Below are 24,726 nucleotides of genomic sequence, written 5' to 3'. Positions count from 1 at the left end.
ATCCCAAAATTTTTTTCGAAACATTTATTCCAGCTACGAGCTGCGTTACGACCATATTATGTAGTTTAAAGTTGCAAGTTATTGAACGATTGTATTTTTCAGAGATTCTCAACAAAAATGAACATTTCATGAGTTATTTCTAGTCAATAATTGAAAAAAAGCACATTTATAAAGATGTTGATTGTCTCTGTAAACATATGTAACACTGTTTAACGTTAAAACTTTTAAATTATAAATTGTTGGTGCTATCATCATAAAAAAAAATTGTATTGACCTAAGCAATTCAAGCAGAAATGTCGATAATTATATTTTGTACATGAACTTATTATACAAGTACGTTTGAAATGAAAACTTTTCAACAAGAATAAATATAACAATTGTTTTTATATATAATACAGTCAAAATCACTTAAAAAGATATTGAAGGGATCAAAAATTTTGGTACTCATTATAACACGTATGTACGTTTTTACATTAAAGTGAAAGTATGTGCATATGGTACACATGTTGGTTTAGGCTCTCCAATTAAATTTTTTTATGACTTCAGGTGAAGAATTCTCACTGCACGGGCATAAAAGTGAAGTTGGTTTTTGAAAATCTTTAGAAGTACGCAAAATATGAACGTTCAAAATTCCTAATTAAGCAAAGAGGAAGATATAGGTTAATGACGTTATTGTCCGATAACACCATATAAATACATATAAAACTTTGTTTTGCTAAAAGGAGATGGGCAATCAATTTTTGAATGTTTATAACTTCTTTCGATTTTTAATCAATTTCAATTTCACTTTTAAATTTTGTCATGATGTCAAGTTTAGTTTTACAGTTTTATGCGTAATATGGCAAATTCGACATTAGGCAACTACCGTATTAGTAATTCCAATGACAATTGGCCGCTATAAGCGATATATGAGTTAATAAGGTCCAATATCAAGTTAGATTCAAAATAGTATTATGATGTTGCTCTGTTTAACTGAAAAAGTATGTTCATGTATATACAGAGTGAACCGTTTTAATTTCTTACGGCTAATTGGTCGTTTTGTATAGTGACCCAAAATAAAAAAATAACTTAAACATAAGATTCAGAGTTTAATGAGGGACTATCATGTTCTGACGTCAGATTGGACCTATAGTTCTTCGGGTTGCTTTAATAGAGTAACACTTTAAATTTGATCTTCAAATTACCTTGAATACAGACAGTTATTATTACAGACGAATGACCTTCATTGTCATTGATAACTTTTGTCTAAAACATTTTTCTAAAGCTAGCATATTTTTCTTCTTAAATTGACTATTAAAGCAACCCGGAGAAATAGGTCCAATCTGATGTTAGAACATCAAAACTTTGCAACTTTTGTTAGTATTTTTTTATTATAATAATTTATAATAATGGGGTTTAACCTCTGTTTCTCTGACATATACGCCTATAACAGAGGCCACCCACATCAATATTTGGTAATCTTTATTTATTTAACTTCATACATATTTACAATTACATTTTGATGTGGGTGGATTCGGTTACTTCGTTCTTATCCAAGCGACGACAAAGTGAGAAATTAATTCTGCACCTCCATTAATTATAATTGTTCACACTGCCGCTGTCTGGATTTGAACCCGCAACCTAAGCCTAAATAGACAAACAGTCTAACGCCTTAGACCGCTCGGACATTTAGACTCTTATTTTTTTATTTTAAATAACTCTGCAAGTTATTTTTAGATTGGTTAAATACAAAACGAGCTATTAGCCATAATAGAATAAAATGGTACATCCTTTATACAGAGTGTTACTTTAGTTGGCTACATATGGAAAACATTTTTATTATAAGCTTTTCGAAAAAAAAATTATTCCTGATAAAAATCTCTGCTTTAAAAAAATCTCAACATTCAGCTATGCACTTTTGACATTGAATGTACAGGATGCCCACAAATTGAGAAAGTACGACAGGCATATTAATGGTCGTTTAGAAATGTAAACCATTTTGAATAGATAAAAAGGGAAACGGTTCAAGAATTCACTCCCGAGATATTTATAAGTGTACTTGAAACAATTTTGTGAAATAACAATTACATGTATGGAACACGAAGGGGAATACGTTCATGCAAAACCGAATTGAAGTTTCAATCCTCCATTCAAAATTCAATCTAGAAGATTTGTGTTGTAAAACGTGATCAAATAACTCTGATAGCCAATTGATTCGCGTATAATATGCATGAAAAATAATGATCGTTAACTGTAGCGTGTGACTAGACACTTCCTATTTTTATATTAAATTATTTAACATAAAAATGATATATATTTTAGCTGGTATGAAGCAGATAACTCTTATGTTTCATATTTAGTATTTAAAATTTGATATACCTATAATACTCGTATACTTATTTTGAAAAATTTTATAATTTATGCACATGACTGAACAGTTAAGTCGTGAGGTTGCATTTTATATACATTATAAATAATTATTTTATATATTATAAAAGATTTTATAACACAGTATGTGTTATGCATCATTAGCTGGATATATTGCATATTTTTCGTAGTTCTGAACTAATAATCGCATCAATCAATTTTTTTTGCGTGTAAGCCTTCAAGAACAGCACCGATTGTGACGTTTTCTTTCCTAATATTATTTTAAATCAGAACCCTTTCAGAAGGGGAAAAAAGTAATGTCCGGATTCATATATCATCGTCCAACCTAAATCACTAATGATGGAAGTTTGAAATTTCGAGAGGGTGTAGATATCATTTATGACAGGATTGTAGATATCGAAATTCATACCCTAATACATATCATAAAATAGATAATTCATAGCATAGATAACTGATAATCAATACATAGCATAAAACAAAGTCGCTTCCGTCTGTTTGTTCCTAATCCCTATGTATGCTTAGATCTTTAAAAATACGCAACAGATTTCGATGCGATTTTTTAATAGATAGAGTGATTCAAGAGGAAGATTTTTATGTGTAATGTAACATGCATATAGCAGAGTAAGGAGTTGAAATAGGGACGAAAGGGATGTGCTTCAAAAACTTAAAAAATTGTGCATTGATTAAGCTCAAATATTGACTCTCTTGAGATATCAGCTTCATAATGCTTAAGTAATTTTTAGGGTTTAGAAAAAACGATGAAAAAATTGTGTTGTTGTAAAGAAAGTAGTTGAGTCTGTAAGGGCTACCCCTTAGCTAATTATATAAGTTCTTTAAATATGACGAGCAACTGTGATGTACAAATAAAACAACCAAAATGCCTAGGATAGCGGGTTCGATTCCCGCCGTCACAATAAAAGAATTAATTTAATTAATGTTTGTAATGGGCTGGTGTAGTGCATGGTATATGCATGAAGAAGGTGTAATCAGCCTCTTAAAATAATTGAGGAGCTGATAAATGAAATTATTAGCGGAAAAGGTGATCAAACGCAAATATGGCATCACAATGGGCCCTATGGTTTCAGTGTGTCTCCCGTGGACAGCCAATATAATATAACATTACTTATGCTATTAACAAGTGAAAACAAACAAGTGAATGAGTTAATTATTTAAATATCATGGATAGACAGTGTTGATGACGCAATCGTTTTTAAGGTGAGAAAGATATCCATTTTTAGTAGCCACATATTCATAACTGTTATTCCCATATACTATAAAATATACATACTATAAAATTTGTATCTAATTGATGTTAACAAAAATGTTTCAAACAAAAGTTGTTTATTTTTTATAAGGAACATTTTTTACTTTTAAACTTTTGTTCTATCTCTAATGGTTTTCAAGATGGGTCCTACGAACCCAAGACCCAATTGACTTATGTTGCTCATTTGTGAACTCACTTTAAAAATTCCAACTTGATATTTTTTTTCGTTTTTGAGTTATCGTGATGACAGACGACAGACAGACAGACAACCGGAAATGGACTAATTAGATGATTTTATGAACACCTATACCAAAATTTTGTTCTTAGTATCAATATTTTTAAGCGTTACAAACTTGGGACTAAACTTAGTATACCTTGATATATTTCATATACATGGTATAAAAAGAAAAGTTAAGTTTTAAATGTTCACGAAAGATTTTTTTATGATTGGAAAACACAACCGGTAATAAATGAAAATTTAATAAATATTAGATAAATTTTTCTAAAATGTGTTTTGACAACACAACTTTGATATACGATTATTAACTTCACTGCATTGTTTATTTATTTCAATTTAATTAATTACAAAGAGGAATTTGCATGAACAGTATAAAATTTTGCATAATAAATGCATTAGAACCCAGAACAATGAACTAATTTGAATTGAAATCTATTTTTGTGGCATTTTTATGATAAAATCTTACGACTCATGGATAAAATTTTTAATTTGAGTTGACGATTTTTATTTTCAACTCAACTGTCAATTAAATTTGAGTAGTAATTAACAGATGCAGTGAAATCTTGAAATTTTATTAATGAATGTATTAATGAGATAAATTTAAAAAATGTAGGACACTTTATTCTTGTTTTGTAATGACAAAAAAAAACAAACAAATGCCATACAAAATAAAACTGTTTACAATTTACAATAACAATTACCGATAATTTATCAATGATTGTTAAAGAAAATATTTATATCTTTATGGAATAAAGACAAATTTGTATTTTTATGGAAAGAAAACAATTTATATGTGTAATTATTGTTTAACTTTCACATTAAACTTGAGTGAAATTTTTAATTCTCTAAATATAATAACATATTATGATTAAAATAGGAAAATTAGGATTAACTAAAATATCGATGTATTACAGAAAACAATATTCAAAATGAACAACAAAAATTTTTGTAATTTATTAGGCTATGCAGAAGCAGATTATCCATGAGTGAGGTTACAAAGGGGTACCGCGTAGAAGTTTTGAAACAAACATAAAATTAATTGTCTAAGTAGTCGTGTCATTTTAGCATTTCATAGAGAATTTGTTTGTACCTCAACCTATCGGGCAAGTTTTTAATTTGCCGTCCTTAATTTTTACGTCCTGAGCACGCTATAAAAATTTCAGCTGGATATCTCCTTTTCTATTGAGTTATCGTGTTAACAGACGGACAGACAGATGGACAAACAGACAACCTTGATATCCTTATCCCTATCCCTATATATTATATTATAAATGTGAAAGTAAGGATGTTTGTTTGTTTGTTATGCTTTCACGCAAAAACTAGCGAATGGTTTTTAATGAAACTGTACAGCAATATAGCCCATACATTTGAATAACACATGAGCTATAAATTATAAAAATATTGACAAAAATTTTAATTAAATTTAATCTGACATTTACCATTTTAAATTTTTACAGAAACCTTTAATTTATGGTTCAAAATGACGATTACAGATGGAGCAGAAGGATAATCATTTTGAACGATTTAAAGATTTCTGTAAAAATTTAAAGCAGTAAATGTCACAATTCATGACCACCTTTCTGATATACTCAATGAATTATGACTATTTTACAATTTTAAAAATTGAAAAATGTGCATATCTCCTAGCCGCGTAAAATAATCCCTTCAAGTGTTATGGAAGGGGGATAAGTGAAATCAAGAGAAGTGGAGGCTTTAAAGCGGTGGTTTTTACTTTTAAGCCCAATGAAGCGGGCGGATATCAACCTAGTATTTAATAAATATACATGGTATAAAAATGAACAGCTAGCCTTGGAACTCTCAATAGTCAAAGATTATGAAAAGGATACAAAGAGAATACGAAAGGGAAAGAGCTCACAATTGGTCAATCTGCTCTCTAGATATTATCTTATTCCTTATCTTGTCGGAAAACTTTCAGAGTGACGGCATATCTAGTAATTATAGACAGACTTAGTTAATTTTTGTTTTTAAAATCAATTTGTTCAATTTGAACATTAGAACAAGTTCAAAAAAGAGCATGTTGGGAACGATGTATTCTGGTGAAAATATCTGTCTACCTTTTTATTTTACAACGAAAGCTCCAGTCGGAGAATTTCTCCGAACAACAACTAAGGCGATTTTACAGATTTTAAGAAAAAAAACTTGATACTAAAGAACTCAAAGGTCTTCATCGATAGACTTTTATTATAGGGGCGTTAATTTTTGAAACTGTCACTGAAGCGTATGATTTTTTTTAAAACAAACACCTCCTCTCAAAGCTGTGACAAACACCCTCGTCCCCACTTCAGGACATTAAAAAAAATACATTACTGGATTAATTTTAAAAAAACTTAAATCTCAACTTGATTGTGAACAAAAATATATGGAAACAATTTAAAAAATACCACTTAGAAATTTGGATAAAATCCTTGAAAAATAACTTTAAATTATGTACTTACTGGTGTGAAGTGACGTTGAAAAACATATCAGAATATTGCGGTGCTGAATCTTCTGGACCATGAGGAGCCGGAAAACTCATAGTTAACATAACCGGTTTTCGAGCAAAATTCTGTTTACTTTGTCGTAAAAATGCTATTGAATCATTTGTTATTAAATCTGGATAATAATCCTGTAACAAAAGAAAAAAAAAGATAATTAATTTTTTCGATGATATTTTCTCACAAATTTTTCCATATAAAAAAAAGTATTGCTATATTTGGGTTAATCATAATTATTATAATCCGGTTTTACCATTCATATATTATTCATATTTGTAGATATGAAAAATTGTTGTTAAACATGTAATAAACGATTCCATACAGAGTTCGGAAGCTTTAAAAGTAAAGAAAGTATTGTAATCACGAAAAAACTTAATATTTTGAATAAACGTACGTTGTATTAATGCTTGCAAAGTCCGACGTCACATATTTATCAAGAAATATTCGTAAATAAAGCGGCTTCAACGCCGAAGTTTGGTATTCCGCGGCAGTGTGAACAATTTATAATTAATGGGGGTACAGAATTGATCATTTTTCGTCGCTTGGATAAGAACGAAGGAACCGATTCCACTCACATCATAAATGTAATTGTAAAATATGAATGTAATTTAATAAATAAAGATTAACAAATAATGATGTGGGTGGCCTCTGTGATAAGGCGTATGTCATAAAAACGGAGCTTAAACCGCATTATTTAAAAAAAAATTCCGCCCCTTAAGAATGTACGAGTGCCAGAGCAATTTTCGATAAAAGGCTTGATGTTTTTTTATATGAAGTTGGACTTAGTCTGAATCAATTCAGAAAATTTTAGGGGGGGGGGTATTCTGTATAATTGTATCATAAATAAATTTTTTGAAGTTTATTATTAATTGTTCGGTTTCTATTCATGTTTTCCTTGCATGCCAGTAATCACTTCTAGTATTGTTTTCGAAAACACTTATGGGCAAAACCCATAAAGTATAATAGGTAATAAATTTTATTGAAAAAATAAAATTATTAGTCCATGGTATAACGCTCTTTTCATGAGTAAAAACTAAAAGCTTGAAACTTCGTAGGTGACTTCGTTATTATGAGCTTTAAAAAAAAACATTTAATTTTGGAAAAATTCTGTAGAATAAAACTTTTTCTTTCGTAGGCCGATGGTAATTAAAGAATGAATAGTAAAGTGATTTAGTCCGACAATTTGCCAAATCAGATATATGTTGTCCGGAATTTTCTGAAAATAGGACAACGGACACTTCGTTTTGTAAAATTGTCGGACAAAATCACTTTTTTATTTGTTGTTTATTATTTTACTAGCTTGATACCCACCTGCTTCACTGGGCTTAAAAGTAAAAACCATCGCTTTATAACCTCCACCTCTTTTGATCTCACTTATCAACGTTCCATAACACTTGAAGGGATTGTTTTACGCAGCTAAAAGATATGCACAGTTTTCTATTTTAAATTGTAAAGTAGTCATAATTCATTGAGTATATCAGAAAAGGCAGCCATGAATTGTGACATTACTATTTTAAATTTTTACCGAAAACTTTAATTTATGGTTCAAAATGATGATCATAACTCTGTTCTATCTGTGATAGAGCAGATTTTGATCCATTAGTTGTTTTTTTAGTATCTATCTATCTTTTTAATTTATAGCTCATGTGTTATTCTGATATATTGCTGTACAGTTTCATTAAAAACCATTCGCTATTTTTTGCGTGAAAGCGTAACAAACTAACAAACAAACAAACAAATATCCTTACTTTCAAATTTATAATATATAGGGATTGAATTGAGGAATTTTATTGAATTATTTTCTTTTTTATTTTGTTTTTTCTTTTTTTTTTGAAATCATAAAAGGTTGGGATGACAGTTGAAAAGTGTCCACTGCCAGAGGACACATCTTAACATTTACTCGGTTTCAAAAAAAAAAAATATATATATAATAATTTAAATAGCTTTCTAGCACAATTTAGGTGAAGAAGGTCTAGAAGTCCTAATAATAGGATTTAACCTCCTTTTTTCAGACATACATCTATAACAGAAACCATCCACATGATTATTTTAATCTTTATTTATTTTAAAATACATCCATATATACAATTAAATTTATGATGTGGGTGGAGTCCGTTACTTCGTTCTTATTCAAGCGACAGTGTGATCAATTTACCGCCCCATTGATTATAATTAAAACTCCCAGCAATAGTCAAACGATTAAAGGCGTTTGCTCCTTTACTCACACAGTCACTGAGGCTTTTTTCAAAAAAAGTTTGTTTGATATATTCCTCGGAATCCCGTCTAGTTTGCCCGTTTAGCTGAAATTCAGTATGGAAATTTGTTTTCCAATATTTTAGGAGTGGGAATAAATTTCAGTAATTAAAAGGAGATTGAAAAGAACACGTCGAAATAGCAGTTTTCCAGATATCACTATATCCTTGAAATTATCTCTCCCCACTCATGTTGATGTTCGATATCCCTTCCCTATATATTATAAATGTGAGATTATAAAAGTAAGCATGTTTGTTTGTTTGTTACGCTTTCACGCTAGACCTAGCGAATGGTTTTTAATGAAATTGTACAGCAATATAGCTGATATATCAGAATAACACATGAACTATAATTTATAAAGATATATTTAAAAAAATTAAATTTAATTTGACATTTACCATTTTTTTAAAATTTTTACAGAAATCTTTAATTGATGGTTCAAAATGATGATTATAAATCGAGCAATTCTATGATCTTTTTGAACCATAAATAAAAAATTCTGTAAAAATTTAAAATAATAAATGTCAAACAAATCACGACCAACTATTCTAATATACTCAAAGAATTATGATTATTTTACATTTAACAAAATTGAAAACTGTGTATATCAAGAGAGGGTGGAGGCTATAAAGCGGTAGTTTTTACTTTTAAGCCCAGTGAAACGGGCGGATATCAATCTACTAGTCTATATTTTACTGAAAAGAAGACATTTCATTTTCTAGAATTTTCATAAATAACTTATAAAAAAGGGACGCTGTACCGTGGACTATATATGCATTGTAAATAATAAAAATCACAACCAACACTCAGAACGAATTATAAACAATTACTATATAAAATTAAATATAGTTAGACATAGTTAATACAATAATAATAAACATATATTATTTATTTATTTTTCTAACATTTATTTAATTCAATAGAAAGTTACAAAAAGTTCAAAGGTGGAATTTATTTTAAAGTTGCAATATATGAACGATGTGTGATGTATGTATGTATGTATACTATGTATGCATTATATTATGACTGACTGATGCATTCCTTGTCGCCTACAGAGATATTTATCTAATCATATCAAATTATACGTTATTTGTTTAAGAAAAAATTATGTACACTTTTGATTCACCACTCAGTAAAAGTATTAAAGGAATATTTTTTTAACACAAAATTTAACCAAAATTTAAAATAAATGCGAGTGACAAATTAAAAAAAAAAAAAAGAAGATTATTATTTCAGAGGATACAGGATTTTAAATCCAGAAGTGTTAATTTTGCTTGGAAAGCGAATATCTTGGTACGGGAAATTTTTATAGTTCATTTTTAAGAAAAATAAACAAGGTTTCGAGCGGTATTAGCAATTTCAAAACTATATAGTTCAAGTTTTCAAATGATTTACGGCGATTCCAAATTCAATGATTTTTCGCAGAGATGCATCCTTTTGAAATTTTGGTAATTTTGTGTTAAAAAAATTTTTCTTTAATACTTTTGCTGATTATATTTATACAGAACGCTGTCACCAAAAAATACTTATTTGGTTTTGTACATCAAAAAAATTTTATTTATTTTCATGGGAGTATTTGCGACAAATGAAAAAGCGGGGCATGTTCTGTTTTGGAATGATTGATGATTTAATAAATTTTACGATAATTTTAAGGCGTCACACATTGCTGTAACTTGAGAGGATTCTTATTTTAGATGCAAGTAGTTGAAAATTTGTAATCTGATATCTTGCCAGTGGGACAAAAATTGCTTGGATCGATAAGCTGATGAACATACAAAATAATATAAATTTAAACCTACTCCTGTTAAGGCCATGTACCATGGGATTAATGAAAGGAATCAAATAGTATATGTATACAGCTTTTGGAACATTTGGTCGTTGTGCAGAGGTTTTATTAGAATGATATTGAAAATAATTTCAAATTACACGATTTGCTAAAAATTTTTTCTTTCTGATAGTTTTTAAACAAGATAAAATGATTATAACGGCTCTTTTCAAAAATTTGTATATTTTTCACCGGTCTACATCTGCATAACATTAACTTGGGTGAACTGTTAAGAACCTGTGTAAATTAAAGCGCGAGGAAATCGTGAAAAATTTTCGAATTGTAAAGTTTATTTTCAAAAAAATTTCAGTTAAAGAATATGTTTAAATTTTTGAGATTTTATATATAAAATTAAAGAAAGAGTTTTCAATTCTTGTGGGGAAGGGTTTCAAGCGTGCGTTTGTTAATTTAAAGAAATTGTTGAAATTTTATCGAGAAGTTTCACTGTTAGGCTACATTGACAAATAGGTTACTTGAAATACATATTTCGTATAGTTGTTTATTTTACCACTACTTTTAAAAATATAACTTTGCTTTTAATTTAATTAAAATTATGCTATTTTTATCCATACAATTTTAAAATAAGTATAAATCTTTATTTAATATAATGAATTGATGTAATGCAGTTTAACGGTCTGATTTGCTGCAATTATAATTATATTTGAGACAAACAACATTGATTCATTTTATAAACGATTCTGATGTTAAATTCATTTAATTTACCATCGAGTTTAATTGAAATTTGAAGAAATAGCTAGAATTTTTTTTAGAAAACTCATAGTCTAGATTTGCAAATAATTTTTGAAACGTTAATAAATCAATGAAATGATCTTAATGCTATTTTCAAACTCTTATAATTTAATTTTTCTAAGCAATTTTTATATTTTTGGTGATTTTGTTTTAAGAAGTCATTGTTTTATAACTTACCTTATAATAATCAGCGCCATGTTTAATTTTTTTACCATTCATATTAATTGAATAATTATAATATTTTGAATTCATAATTAAACCACCCCATTCACGCCAACCAGGTGGTATATATGAACCATTGTATTTATTTAAATATTTTCCAAAATATCCTGTAACAAAAAAGAAAGCTCAATGTTATGTAATGTTATTTGTAATCAGATAATTAAAATTTTGACGAAATACATAAATTGAAAGAAAATAGTAAATAAAAGATACCACAAGAGGAAAGGAAATTTTAGGTCTGCGATAGATTTTTAGCAAATTTCTTTAAAATATTCGTTTAAAAACATGAAAAATTCTGATCTGTATCTCGTAAAAATTAAAAAAAGGGTTTGTTATACCATGTTTATGAAATATACCAAAATATACTAAGTTTAGTCCTAAATTTGGAACGCTTAAAAATATTGTTGCTATGAACAAAATTTTGGTGTACATAAAATCACTTAATTAGTCTATTTCCATTTGTCTGTCTGCCTGTCTGTCTGTCGTCTGTCGTCTGCCTCTTTGTCATCACGATTACTCAAAAACGAAAATTATTTATAGCGTGCTTAAGACGTAAAAAGTGAGGTCGAGTTCGTAAATGAGCAACATAGCTCAATTGGATCTAGTGTTTGAGGACCTATCTTGTAAACCGTTAGAGATAGAACTAAAGTTTAAATATAAAAATTTTTCTTATAAAAAAATAAACAACTTTTGTTTGAAACATTTTTTTTGTAAACATCACTGTTTATCCGTGAGTCTGCAAATTAGGCGCAAATTGTATAGTATGTATTATATGGGAATGTCAATTACATATGAGTGACATGTATGTATTTATGTATGTATGTATGTATGTGACAGAGTAATTAAAACTGTTTATACATGGTATTTCAACAATTAACTCAATCAATTGTTTGTTTTCATTTGTTTAAATTAAATTTAACTTTACAATGAAATTTGTCCGTGTTTAGATTGATATAATAGCTAAGTAGAAAATTTATTAGATAATTTATAATAGTTAGTTCTTACTACGGAATCCTAAAAAAAAACAAAAAAAATATAATATTTGACATTGAATAACGCCTCTTAATCAATTTGAATGAAATCATTCATTGTTGTTAACAATAAATTTATTTTGAAAGAGTTGTAGGTTGATTTGATTTGATTTGATTTTATTAATTAAGAAAAAAAATTCAAATCAAAGTTGATGTTAGTCCAAAACCATAATAATTAAGAATTCATTCATACACATTTTACCTCCGTATGCAAATTCATAGAATATAATTTTTTTTCTACTTCATTACTGAAGGCAATGTACTGAAGGTATTAGCTTATCTTGAAGAAGGGGAAAAATGTATCCAAAGTCAGTACTTTTTGATAATAAATTTCAAATTCAAAATAAATTGGTCCAAAATTTTAGATAGTTTACTACAATGACTAAATCTATCATAAGGGCTAGAGACCTCAATCCTCATAAAGTTTTCAGAACCCTTGAAAAGCAAGTACTCTTCTGGGGCTGATTGATATCAGGAAACCATGACAAAACCTGGACCCAGTACCTTCACCAGGCTATTAGTGGCTTTATAAATTTCCAAGGTGGACTATCTTGCTATTCAAATATCCTTTGTTTACTAATTTGAGTATTGCAGACCAGCAACTAGGATATCATCGTATTTCATTCAATTATTGTAATTTAAATTTTTACAATTATTGAATAAAATACGATGATATAAAGAATAAATAATTTTTAAACTGAGGATAAAAAACACAGATACAGATACGTTGTTTTTACGGATTAAGAGAATAAAAACTTTAATAATAGAATCTAAAGGCGGTTTTCCACCAAACGGACCGACATAGCCAAACAAAGCTTTTTGAAGACTGGCAATGTAATGGCAATTACAGTTTCAGTTTTGTTTTAAAAACTCAACACTGTACGTTGTACGTTTAGTGGAAAACCAGCATAAAAAAATTATAATATCTTATACGAAATTTAAGTATGATGCGATGCTAAACAAACCTTGTAAATTTTTTGAACACAGTGACAAGAACATTAATTTACAAATTTAAAGAAACCCCCCATACAAAATCAATTCTGATCGATTCGTTTGTGACATCGTAGCTCCTTAACGGATGAACCGATTTTTTTTGGAATGTTGTTCGCAAGAGTTTCTCGCTTTGTTTCGAGTTTGAGTTCCGCATACGATAACAACTAGAAAATTGGTGATAATTTCAAACAAAAATCAAAATAGATGCATCCGTTTAGAACATTTGATGCCACAAATAGACACGCAGATTCAAAAACACGCCAAACTTATAACAGCCCTATTTTAAACTGAAAGTTAAGAAAAATGACATATACAATACCATTAATTCTTTAACATAATTTTAACATTTTTTTAATATAATCGTAATTTCTTAAATTCAGTAGGTATTAATTACTTGTATCCCATATTGTCAGCACATGGAGGTTACACAAAGTTATGGCCATAATTTTTAATTATAAGTACAATAACAATAAAATTTGCATATAGTACAGAGAATCGTCAAGTTACTAAGTTTTGTACAATATTCTAAAAATTTCAATTTGGATATTTTAAGTAATTAGCGAATAACTTGTAACTCTTATCCATAATACATAATTTAGTCAAGAAGCTCGTAGTTCGAATATAATTCTTTTTGGAGATTTTTTCGTTGAGACTTCCCGAATTTTTAAAAGGGTACTTAAAGAAGGAAAATATTTTTGGTCTCTTAATTGGATCAAAGCTTTTTCTTAGGGTAATTTTGATATAATAATCGAATCTCTTCGAAACACAATTCGAAACAACAAGTGGCAAATACAAGTTCGATTTGCATTCATATATCAAAAATCTGAATTTTTAGTACATAATAGGTAATTCATGACTGATTGAGTAGAATTTCCCGTGGTATTTGTGTACTAGTATTGTACTAAAATACATGGTGCAACGTATGTGCTAAAGTTTATTTTCAATGAATTGCGAAAAATGATATAAGTATACATTAAAAACAAGTGAAAACAAACAATTGACTGAGTTAATTGTTGAAATACCATGCATAGTCAGTGTTGATTTCTTTATCACATTACACATACAAACATGTGACACATACATAACTGATAATCAAGTATAGTACATATTATAAAATTTCCGCCTAATTGGCGCTCTCACGAGTAAACAGTGATGTTTACGAAAAAATGTTTCAAACAAAAGTTGTTTAATTTTTGATAAGGAACATTTAAACTTTTGTTCTATCTCTAACGGTTTACAAGATGGGTCCTACGGACCCAAGATCCAGTTGACCTATGATGCTCATTTACGAACTTGACCTCACTTTTTACGTCCTGAGTACGCTGTAAAAAGTTCAGTTCGATATCTTTTTTCGTTTTTGAGTTATCGTGTCCACAGACGGACGGACGGACGGACGGACAACCGGAAATGGACTAATTAGATGATTTTATGAACACCTATGACAAAATTTTTTTCCTAGCATCATTATTTTTAGGCGTTACAAACTTGGGACTAAACTTAATATACTATGTATATTTCATATATGCATGGTATAAAAATTAAAAAAGGAATAAAGAAACAATTATTTTAATATTTCATTTCTATTTAAATAATTGTTCTGCACAACTTGTTAAATTATTTCATTAGTATATCTAATTAACAATGACCCTAGTAAGTATATGGGTGACATCATTCTAACATTTGGATTTTCCCTAATTACATAAATATATAAGTATATAAATATAAACTACGAACTATATAATTAAATAATTATTATATTAAGTAATTATTTATTAAGAAAATTATTAAATCTGTGTACATATAAACATACCGTATTAGACCGTGAGACACCGAGAGTTTTTTTACATACTAGAAACGAGGTCGAATCAACCAAACTTTCCTCAACGATTTTCTTCGAAAAGGATACGTTTTCAAATGAGCATGATGGCGTCATATTTGTGTTATCGTTCTGCAAAATGCAGCAGAGAATTTGTCGGACAATATGACCACTTGATAACATTAATAATTATTAAACAATAAAATATTTTGTCCAACAAAAATACGGCACCGATGAGCCCATACACCAACTCGAACATGCCGTACTTAAGTATTTTTGTTTTTGAATACGTACATGGTTCACTTATGCTGAATTGTTTAATAATTGTTAATGTTATCAAGTGATCATAGTGTCCGACATATTCCCTGCTGCCATTTTTCAGAAAGTTAACTCAAATATGACGTCATCATGATCAGTTGAAAACGCAGCCTTTTCGAAAAGAAACCGTAGAGGAAAGTTTGATAGACTCTTCAAAAGGAAGCCATTCAAAAAGTTAAAACCGTGACCAGAAAAATCAGAAAACGAGAAAATACGATAATAAATCAACAATAGACGAAGTGTTAAAAATAAATCCCGATCTTCGATAAATATTCCACATAAAGACGAGACAAAAAGGTATAAGAAAAATTTCAAGAAAATTTTCAACTGTAGGAACGAGACGAAACGAGCCGATAACATCATGTTTTTGCAAATCAAAACAATATATGTTACTCTCGCCTCACCTAGCGGCTACACTTATAATCCCTATATATTATAAATGTAAAAATAAGGATGTTTGTTTGTTTGTTTGTTACGCTTTCTTTTTAATGAAACTGTACAGCAATATAGCTCATACATCAGAATAACACATGAGCCATAATTTATAAAGATATAGATATTTAAAAAAAAAATTAATCTGACATTTACTATTTTAAATTTTTACAGAAATCTTTAATTTATGGTTCAAATAATGATCACAGATGGAGCAAAATGATTATCATTTTGAACCATAAATTAAAGATTTCTGCAAAAATTGAAAACAGTAAATGTCAAACAAATCATGGCCACCTTGTTTGATATACTCAATCAATTATGAATATTTTACAAATTAAAAAATTGAAAACTGTGCATATCTTTTAGCTGCGTAAAAAAATCCCTTCAAGTTTTATGGAAGGGGGATAAGTGAGATCAAGAGAGGTGGAGGCTTTAAAGCTGTGGTTTTTACTTTTGAGCCCAGTGAAGCGGGCGAGTATCAAGCTAGTAAATAATATAATTAATATGAAAAATACTTTATGGTTATTAAATGACTGAAGGATATTTGAGTTCGTAAAGTTCTTCAATCAAAACAAATGAATCTTTAAATCAGAGTTCAAGGCAGTTATGTATTTACATAATATTTTTTGCAATTTTTTTTGTTATTAACAAATTATGTAGTCATTTAAATGTACAGACAGTTCTTCAAAAATGATAAAAATATTCTTCTAAATTTGGAATTAAAGTAATAAATTATAGTTAACAAAAATAAATTAAAAAAAAGGCTTTACTGGTTCGAACAAAGTTTTTTGTTTTCAAGTTTGATTAAAATTATTTCCTTTCCTAGAGTAATTTTGACACAAGAAAAAAAAAATCGCGTTTTTTAAAAATTGATAAGAATTATAATTTTCAAAATAATCACTCTAAATGGTTGAAAAAACTCAAAAAAAAAAAAAAAAAAAAATGGATTCGATAATTTTGATACAAAAAATCTAGTAAAAAAATTGATCAGAACATTTGTGACAGTTTGTCAGACTTGTAAGAATGTGTCGGTTCGATTTCGGATTTCGACCAGAAAAGGATAGCAGATGCTGTTAGAGCATAAATTCTTTAGAAAAATTGAATATTTGGTACTCAATTTGGCAATAAAGCTAGTACTACTCGAGATTTTTTCTCGAAACGGGGTAATGGCACATCTATATCTTTACTGCTGATTTTCATAATTTATCAGCATGGGCCTTAAAGTGTAAAGAATCCTTAGGTCATAATATCAAATTTTCATTTTATCTAAGCAGTCGTTTTGGTTTATCTCATTATGGTTAGAAAAATAGTTCACATTTTTAACTTCCCAGAGGAAGTTAATGTAATGGGGCCGATTTTGAAAATCTCCAGTTTTACATATTTCCGCGGTTTCAAGGCCACAATATCCGAATCAAACCTTTTCCATGTGATATCTGTGTCTGTGTATACCTTTGTGCGTATGTTCGTTCGGATTCTTTCGCCTCGATTATCTCGCGAACCAGTTATGACATTAACACGTGACTGGTTAATAAAGTAGATAAAACACATCATTTATCTATGGAGATAATGATCGTTCCAGCATAAGCTGCAGTACATGCTCGAAGAATAATCTATGAAGGCTAACAAGACCTTTTTATTAATGTTTTGGGAAGTTAGTCGTATGGACTACCACACCGACTATGTACTGCTAATTTTTAAAGAATAATTTAAGTACTATGAAGTAATAAAACTTCTATGCACATTGCGCAGAATCAGATTCACTTTTCTAAATTAAGTGTAAATAAATTAAAAGTATTTTAAACTATATTGAGTCGAATATTATCTTCAATTACGTATAAATATATTGTATTGTATTATTTATTACATTTTTAAGAATCCAGTAATATATGGATATTGTAAGTCGAGGGTTGAATATATTCTTGTATAAAAAAAAAAGTGAAATGAAATTTGTTCTACTAATTAAATTTAATTAATGATTTAATTATTATTGGATTTAAATAATTTATTGATTTGAACTTTGATATAAACTTTTATTCATTAAAAAATAATTATGCTAGAGGTATCAAAAAAAAATTTCTATATCTATACTAAATACTAGCCTGATATCCGCCCGTTTCACTGGGCTTAAAAGTAAAAAACACCTCTTTATAGCCGCCATCTTTCTTGGTGTGTACAGTTTTCAATTTTGTTAAATGAAAAATAGTCATAATTCATTGAGTATATCACAAAAGTTGGCTATGAATGGTTTGACATTTACTATTTTAAATTTTTACATAATACTTTATTTTATGGTTCAAAATGATGATTATAGATCTGGTCCATCTATAATCATTACTTTGAACCATAAATTACAGATTTCTGTAAAAATTTAAAATAGTAAATGTCAGATATAGCTCATGTGTTATTCTGAAGTATGAGTTATATTGCTGTACAGTTTCATTAAAAACCATTCGGTAGTTTTAGTTTGAAAGCGTAACAAACAAACTAACTAACAAACATGTTTACTTTCGCATTTATAATATAATAGAGATTTATTAAAAATTTTTTCTGTGTATATATTTTATTACGAGTTTATTTTATTTTATAGAATTCACATACAAGTAGTATTTTATGTATAGGTCAAAGTTTTTAAGGATTAAAAATATTGATTGTAGAAACAAACAAAAATTATGTACATAATTTAACTTTGTATAAATATTTTACAGATGTTCTAATTGAGTTCATTTTTAAAACCTAGGTAAAAAAAATCGAAAAAAGTGAAAATTCAAAACTAAGCAAAGTGGAGTGTATGCAGTATCCTGGAATAAAATAATTAAAAATATCTGAAGGCTATTAAGTGATGAAACCATTTTCTGCTATTAAGGACGTTTCCAAAAAAAAAGAGTGTATGCAAATATTTTAGACTTACATTTCAAATTTTGAGGGTGATTCTGTTAGAACTTGGAAAAATTAGACGAAAATTAAGAGTAAAATTTTTCGATATATACCATATTTTTTTAAATATTGATGTCTAAAGATTTAGAGAAAATCACTTATAGAATAAATCATACTTATTTTCTTAAGAATGTACGAGCGCCAGGATTTATATGAAGTTGGATTAAGTCTAAATCGGGGGGTTACCCGATTATTTAAATTAATTAATGACTTCAAAAGTAGACATATAGGAGGAGGGTGTTGCTCGATTATGTAAATAAATGACTTCAAAAGTAGGTATATTTAACATTGGTTTTATGGAAAAACGGTAGATGGATGATATATTTTCACAGATTTCCCCAATACTAGTCGGTGGAAATAAAAAAAAAAACAATTTAAATTAGTTTAAAACCTTAATAAATTACTTTAAAAAAAACCGTTGTGCCCTACTAATTAAGGATGTTTAAGCAGGATAGTGGGAACACAAATTTAAAAAAATTATATTTTTTCAATTTTGATGCTGAATTATGTTATAACAATATAAGACGACAAGTAAAAGTAAAATTTTTCGATATCTAGAATAATTTAAAACATCGAAAATTGAAAATTTTGTTTAATTATTTAGCTTTCAAGATTTCGAAAACCAAGGCAGATATTGAAAATTTTTTTTTCCTATTTTTTGTCTAAATTCATGAAGTCATAACAAAATAAATTATCAAAGTTGAAAATAAGGTATGAATAATTTCAACCAGTCTAAACTTGCCTTTTCGCTCGTACTACCTTAAAAATGAAAATAAAAATCATAAATAAACGCTTTATATTTATTGAAATGAAAAGTAGCGGTAACATTTAAAAAATAATAATTTAACTTTAATGATTAATAATTAATTAAAAGAAATAATTAAACCATTTTAAAATACATAAAAAAATAAATGTATTAATTAATGAATCAATAAAGTCTCCCATAACAAACATATAAAAATCAATACAGTAGATTCTTCTGTTCTAACGTATCCTTTTATGTTCATATTTTATAAACGATCATTAGTCCACAAGAGAAACACATATAGTTAACCAGTTGAGTGCCCTTTTGTACACTTTTTTTTTATTTTACTTTTTTCATCTTCTCCATTTTAACACAATAACGAAGATTGTTGTTATAAAATGTGTTGTGTTACGCGAAAGTATTTAAAAAAAAATCATCAACTGATTTCTTAGAATTAATGTAAGAAGTTCTCTTGTAAAGTAAATGAAATACAACAAGTAACCCGTAAATGGAAAGGTTAAGGAGCGTGTAATGAACTAACTAACTATAACTATATATCGGATATATTATGATTCGATTTGCTTCGGTTATTATGTGTAATTCAATAGATGTGATATTTTAACAATTATAGTCATTAAAGGATGCATTAAATGTCTGATCTAATTAACTAATCATATTAAATATTCATAATTCATAATATTTGTATACTCTGTATATATAAATTATACTAGCTGTTACCCGCCCGCTTTGCGTGGCGTAAAGGCAACATCCCCACTTGCACCCTTCCCTCCACATTTCCTTGCGTTGGATAACAGTTTTGTAATGTACACGTCATGCTCTTTTATTTGATACCCCACTTAGGTATATTTGTAAATATTCGATATTTCCTTCCCACTTTCTCGCTACACCTTTCTACCCTCCGAAGGTTAAAAAAATTTCTAAATGTAATTTAAAACATTCTGACCAAGTTTTGAACTATTAAAAGCCATAATTGAAAAATATGAATTTTTTATTCATGAACACCCCCGCAACCCCCCCTTGTGGGTGGAATTTCGTAAAATCCGTTCTTAGCTGACCCTTTACTTGGCAAAAGGAATATTCCTGCCAAATTTCAAGTCTCTAGGTCTTATAGTTCCAGAGATATCGTGATGAGTGACTATCTATCTATCTATCTATCTATCTATCTATATCTATAGAAAGTCTCCTATATATTTATAGATATCAAGGTCTATTAAGGTTAGTCCCAAGTTTGTAACGATTAAAAATATTGATGCTACGAACAAAATTTTGGTACCATTTTGGTGTTCATAAAATAAATTAATTATTCCATTTACGGTATTGTTTGTCTGTCCGTCCGTGGACAGGATAACTCAAAAACGAAGGGATACCAACCTGAAATTTTTAAAGCTCGCTCAAGACGTAAAAAGTGAGTTTAAGTTTGTAAATGAGCATCGTAAAGCAAGGTCTTGGGTTCGTACGACCCATCTTGTAAACTGTAGATATAGTACAAAAGTTAAAATGTAAAAAAATGTTCCTTATAAAAAATTAATAACTTTTGTTTGAAAAATTTTTCTTAAACATCACTGTGACATCACAAATTAGGCCAAAACTTTGATGTCTATTTTCTCCAAAACCATAAAAGATAGGTAGTTAAAATTTGCAGGTATAGCTTCAATTAGTGGTTGTAAAAGACTCTTTTAATAAAGACATATAAAAGCTTACATCTACGATAACTTCTGCCAAAATGAGAATTCTGCAATTTTACGACCGTAAATATAAAAGGATGTCAAAATTTTGTAATCATTTTCATTCGTTTGGAGGATTTATAAAGGCAATTTCAATGGAATGACTTTATTTATTTATTTTATTTATTTATTTATTTGTTTAAGTTTATAAAACTTGTACAAAAGAGTTCGTGATTTATCAAAAAAAACAAAAAATATTACAAATAAGCTTTACGCATCATTACAAATAAGATTAGTACAATAAGTGATCATTAAAATAAATAGAATCCAGATAAGTTATTTTACAAAAAATAAACGATAAAAAATGAAAAAACTGAAAATAAGAATTCATAAATGACAAAATACAAAATTCAGCCAAAAGAAGAGAAAAAAAAACACACTTACAAAAAGAAAAAGAGAAAATTAATACTAAAAATTTGACCATTTTTTAAGCAAAGAATGTTATAATTTAAATTACTCATTAAGAATAAAGGATCTGGTACACATAATAGTCTTGATAAAATAGAAAAATCTTTTTAATGTACACATATCCATTTAAAACATGAGAGAGATCAGAAGACGGCTTAAAATATACAATACATAAAACAAATTCAAATTTAGTAAGAGAGATCTTCAAAATTAACCACCATTCCGTTTTATCGAGAATAACAAAACAAAACAATTCCTTTAACAGAATCGCCAAGCCACCACTTGCACGACCTTTACTTTTTTGTTTTACTGCACCCGAATAAATTATTTTGTATTTCGAAAACGCTTCAGGTAAGATAATCTCTTCACTTACTGCCCAAGTTTCACAAATACACCATATGTCCACCGAATCTAATTCAATGCCTTCATCAAAAACATTTCGTAGACCTTCTGCATTCCAAAATCGAATAGTTAGTTTGCGTTTGTCGAATTTGTTGAGATTATATTGCGCTTGGAGTTTTTTGAGTCTGACTGAGATGACAAAAGTTGTTCAGATGATTCGTGTTTCTGATATGGTTCAAGTGGTTTGTCATGGAAAAAGTCTCGAATTGAATTCACCCGGTTTCTTCTTATAATTTTCTTTCGTTTTTTGGATGAAGGTGTTTTGCTTGTTGAAGATTTGTGCTCAATTTCAGATTCCGAGGAATTAGAACCGGAACTCTTAGTCGCTCTTGAAGTTTCGACAGTTGACCGACGGTTCGGAAATGATTTTATTCTTTTTTCCACCAAGTCGTAGAGAAAAACTTTTTCGGGAGTAATTAATTTATTATATCGAAGTACTGCTCTTATGCCTTTACTGCGTTCAGAATTAAGCAGAGGTAGTAACTCTTTTCTTTGCATTATGATATTCCTTGTAAAATCTTCTCGAATATAGATGTCGGTCCCTCTGAGCTTTGATCTTGCATTGATTATCTCATGTTTTCTTTTAAGAGTAGTTAATTGTACAAAAATACGATGAAATGAATGACTTTATGGTACGAAAAACAGTGGGAAAGATCAGGTCAAACAAAAAATGCTAAAAATAAAAAAATATAAGGAATTTTTTTGGGACATATCACCAGAAAAAATGAACTAGAAGCTGTAATATTGCTGGGAAAAGAAAAAGCTTTCTAGAAAATCTACCATTCACTTTAACCACAGCCGATACGATACATTCGATATACGACCCAAATGTATGGATGACATATCATCATAATCACCAGAAAGACAAATTTGGTAATAAGGAAAATTTTCGTATTTATCGACCATTTTTGTAGCCTGTCGTTCATATTAAAATAAATACCGTGGCAGGAATATAGTTTAAGATTAATAAGTTTCGAAAAATTGCCTTTCATTTTAAACTCTTTGGAAATTTTTACCACACCCATTTTTTTCACATGTCGTGTAGTCAACAACTTTCTTAAAACATGCACGTTAGTCAAATTACAATCAATGAAAAATATGAAAAGCGAAAAATTTTTTTCCATTGATAGAGAAGATAAGCCTTCAAGTCTTCTATTCATTCAAACTTCATTTTTTGTAAGTTGATTTTATTATGTTAAAATTTCCAAAATAATTCTATAAATTTTAGTTCGCAATAATTTAAAAAAATGCGTGATGAAACTTAAAATTTGTATCTTTTGCCGTAAAGAGATTTGTTATTTTAAGTTGGGATTTTTTATAATTTTGCAATTTTTAATAACTCGTGTTATTTAGATATTTGTATGCAAGTTTTTCGATTAAATAGACATGAATTATGAAACAACTTTTTGTTCATTGCGTAGATAATTATCACTACAATTTCTAAAACAGTTTTTAATTCACCTACATTTATAAAACAAGTAATCATAAATTTTAATTGACATTAATTTTTCTATTGATTAAGAAATTTTTTAATAAGTTTTAAGTAGGTACTTATTACATATGAAAAATTTTGTTAATTGCAGCAATGCAGTGACGGATTGTAAAATAAAGCCCAGGGGGCCGTTATTATTAGGCCCCAATTTTCAGGGCAGACATTTCTTATTAGAATAACTATCTTTCAGAGTGAAATTTAGTGTCTATTTCATTAAAATCTCCCTTCATCGAATTGGAACGCCCTAATTTGACTCTTTGCTAGTCCAGTTTATCTTATGTGCAAGCGAGATTTCATTTTTTGCCAGGGAAAGATGATTTTAGTGACAGAATCACTAAATATTCCTCTAGAAAAAATCGTAAACTTGGTCCTCATACAAAAAAAAATTACTGTCAACCAATAAAAAATTTTCATAACAAATACTCTGGGCGTTAAACCCGCATATCGTTCTACGACATTATCAAAGACAAAATATTCGTATATGCCATTTTATTGGAGTCAGTCAGACCTATGCCGTAAAAACCGATTCACCGTAAAAAATGGTGCCGATTTAAAAAAAAATTACTTAAGAGAAAGATGATTTTAGTACAAGAATCACTAAATATTCCCCTAGAAAAATCGTAAACCTGGTCCTTACACAAAAAAATTACTGTCATCCAACAAAAAACTTTCATTAAAAATACTCTGGGCGTTAAACCCGTATGCCGTTCTACGAAATTATCAAAGACAATATTCGTATATGCCATTTTATTGGATTCAGTCAGAATTATGCCAATTGGTCGTAAAAACCGATTCATCGTTACAAATGATGCCGATTTAAAAAAAAAATTACTTAAGTTATGTTCAATTTTTTATGGTAATGCAGAAAAGATAAGCAGGAGGAAGGAAAGCGGAAAATTTTACAATGAAAAACAGAGCTGATTTTGATAGAGGGGGCTTTGGATTCATCTACCAGGAGGGCCTAGGAAACAATCGTTCGTTTGACAACTGCTT

General features: G+C 28.7%; 1 protein-coding gene across 2 annotated transcripts in view; it reads right to left on the bottom strand.

The window, feature by feature from the left end:
- Window positions 1-24,726, bottom strand: part of LOC123293526 (extracellular sulfatase SULF-1 homolog) — a 59,174-nt gene that overhangs the window by 12,729 nt on the left and 21,719 nt on the right. For both annotated transcript variants that reach the window (XM_044874378.1, XM_044874379.1), the window contains exons 3-4: window positions 11,370-11,521; window positions 6,326-6,495 (exon numbers count right to left, since the gene is read on the bottom strand). In XM_044874378.1, the coding sequence (XP_044730313.1) occupies window positions 6,326-6,495; window positions 11,370-11,521 (322 nt within the window). The remainder of the gene's footprint in view (window positions 1-6,325; window positions 6,496-11,369; window positions 11,522-24,726) is intronic.

Source organism: Chrysoperla carnea, chromosome 2 (assembly GCF_905475395.1).
Source record: "Chrysoperla carnea chromosome 2, inChrCarn1.1, whole genome shotgun sequence".
NCBI classification, from domain to species: domain Eukaryota; kingdom Metazoa; phylum Arthropoda; class Insecta; order Neuroptera; family Chrysopidae; genus Chrysoperla; species Chrysoperla carnea.
This window is presented reverse-complemented; position numbering and strand designations above follow the sequence as displayed.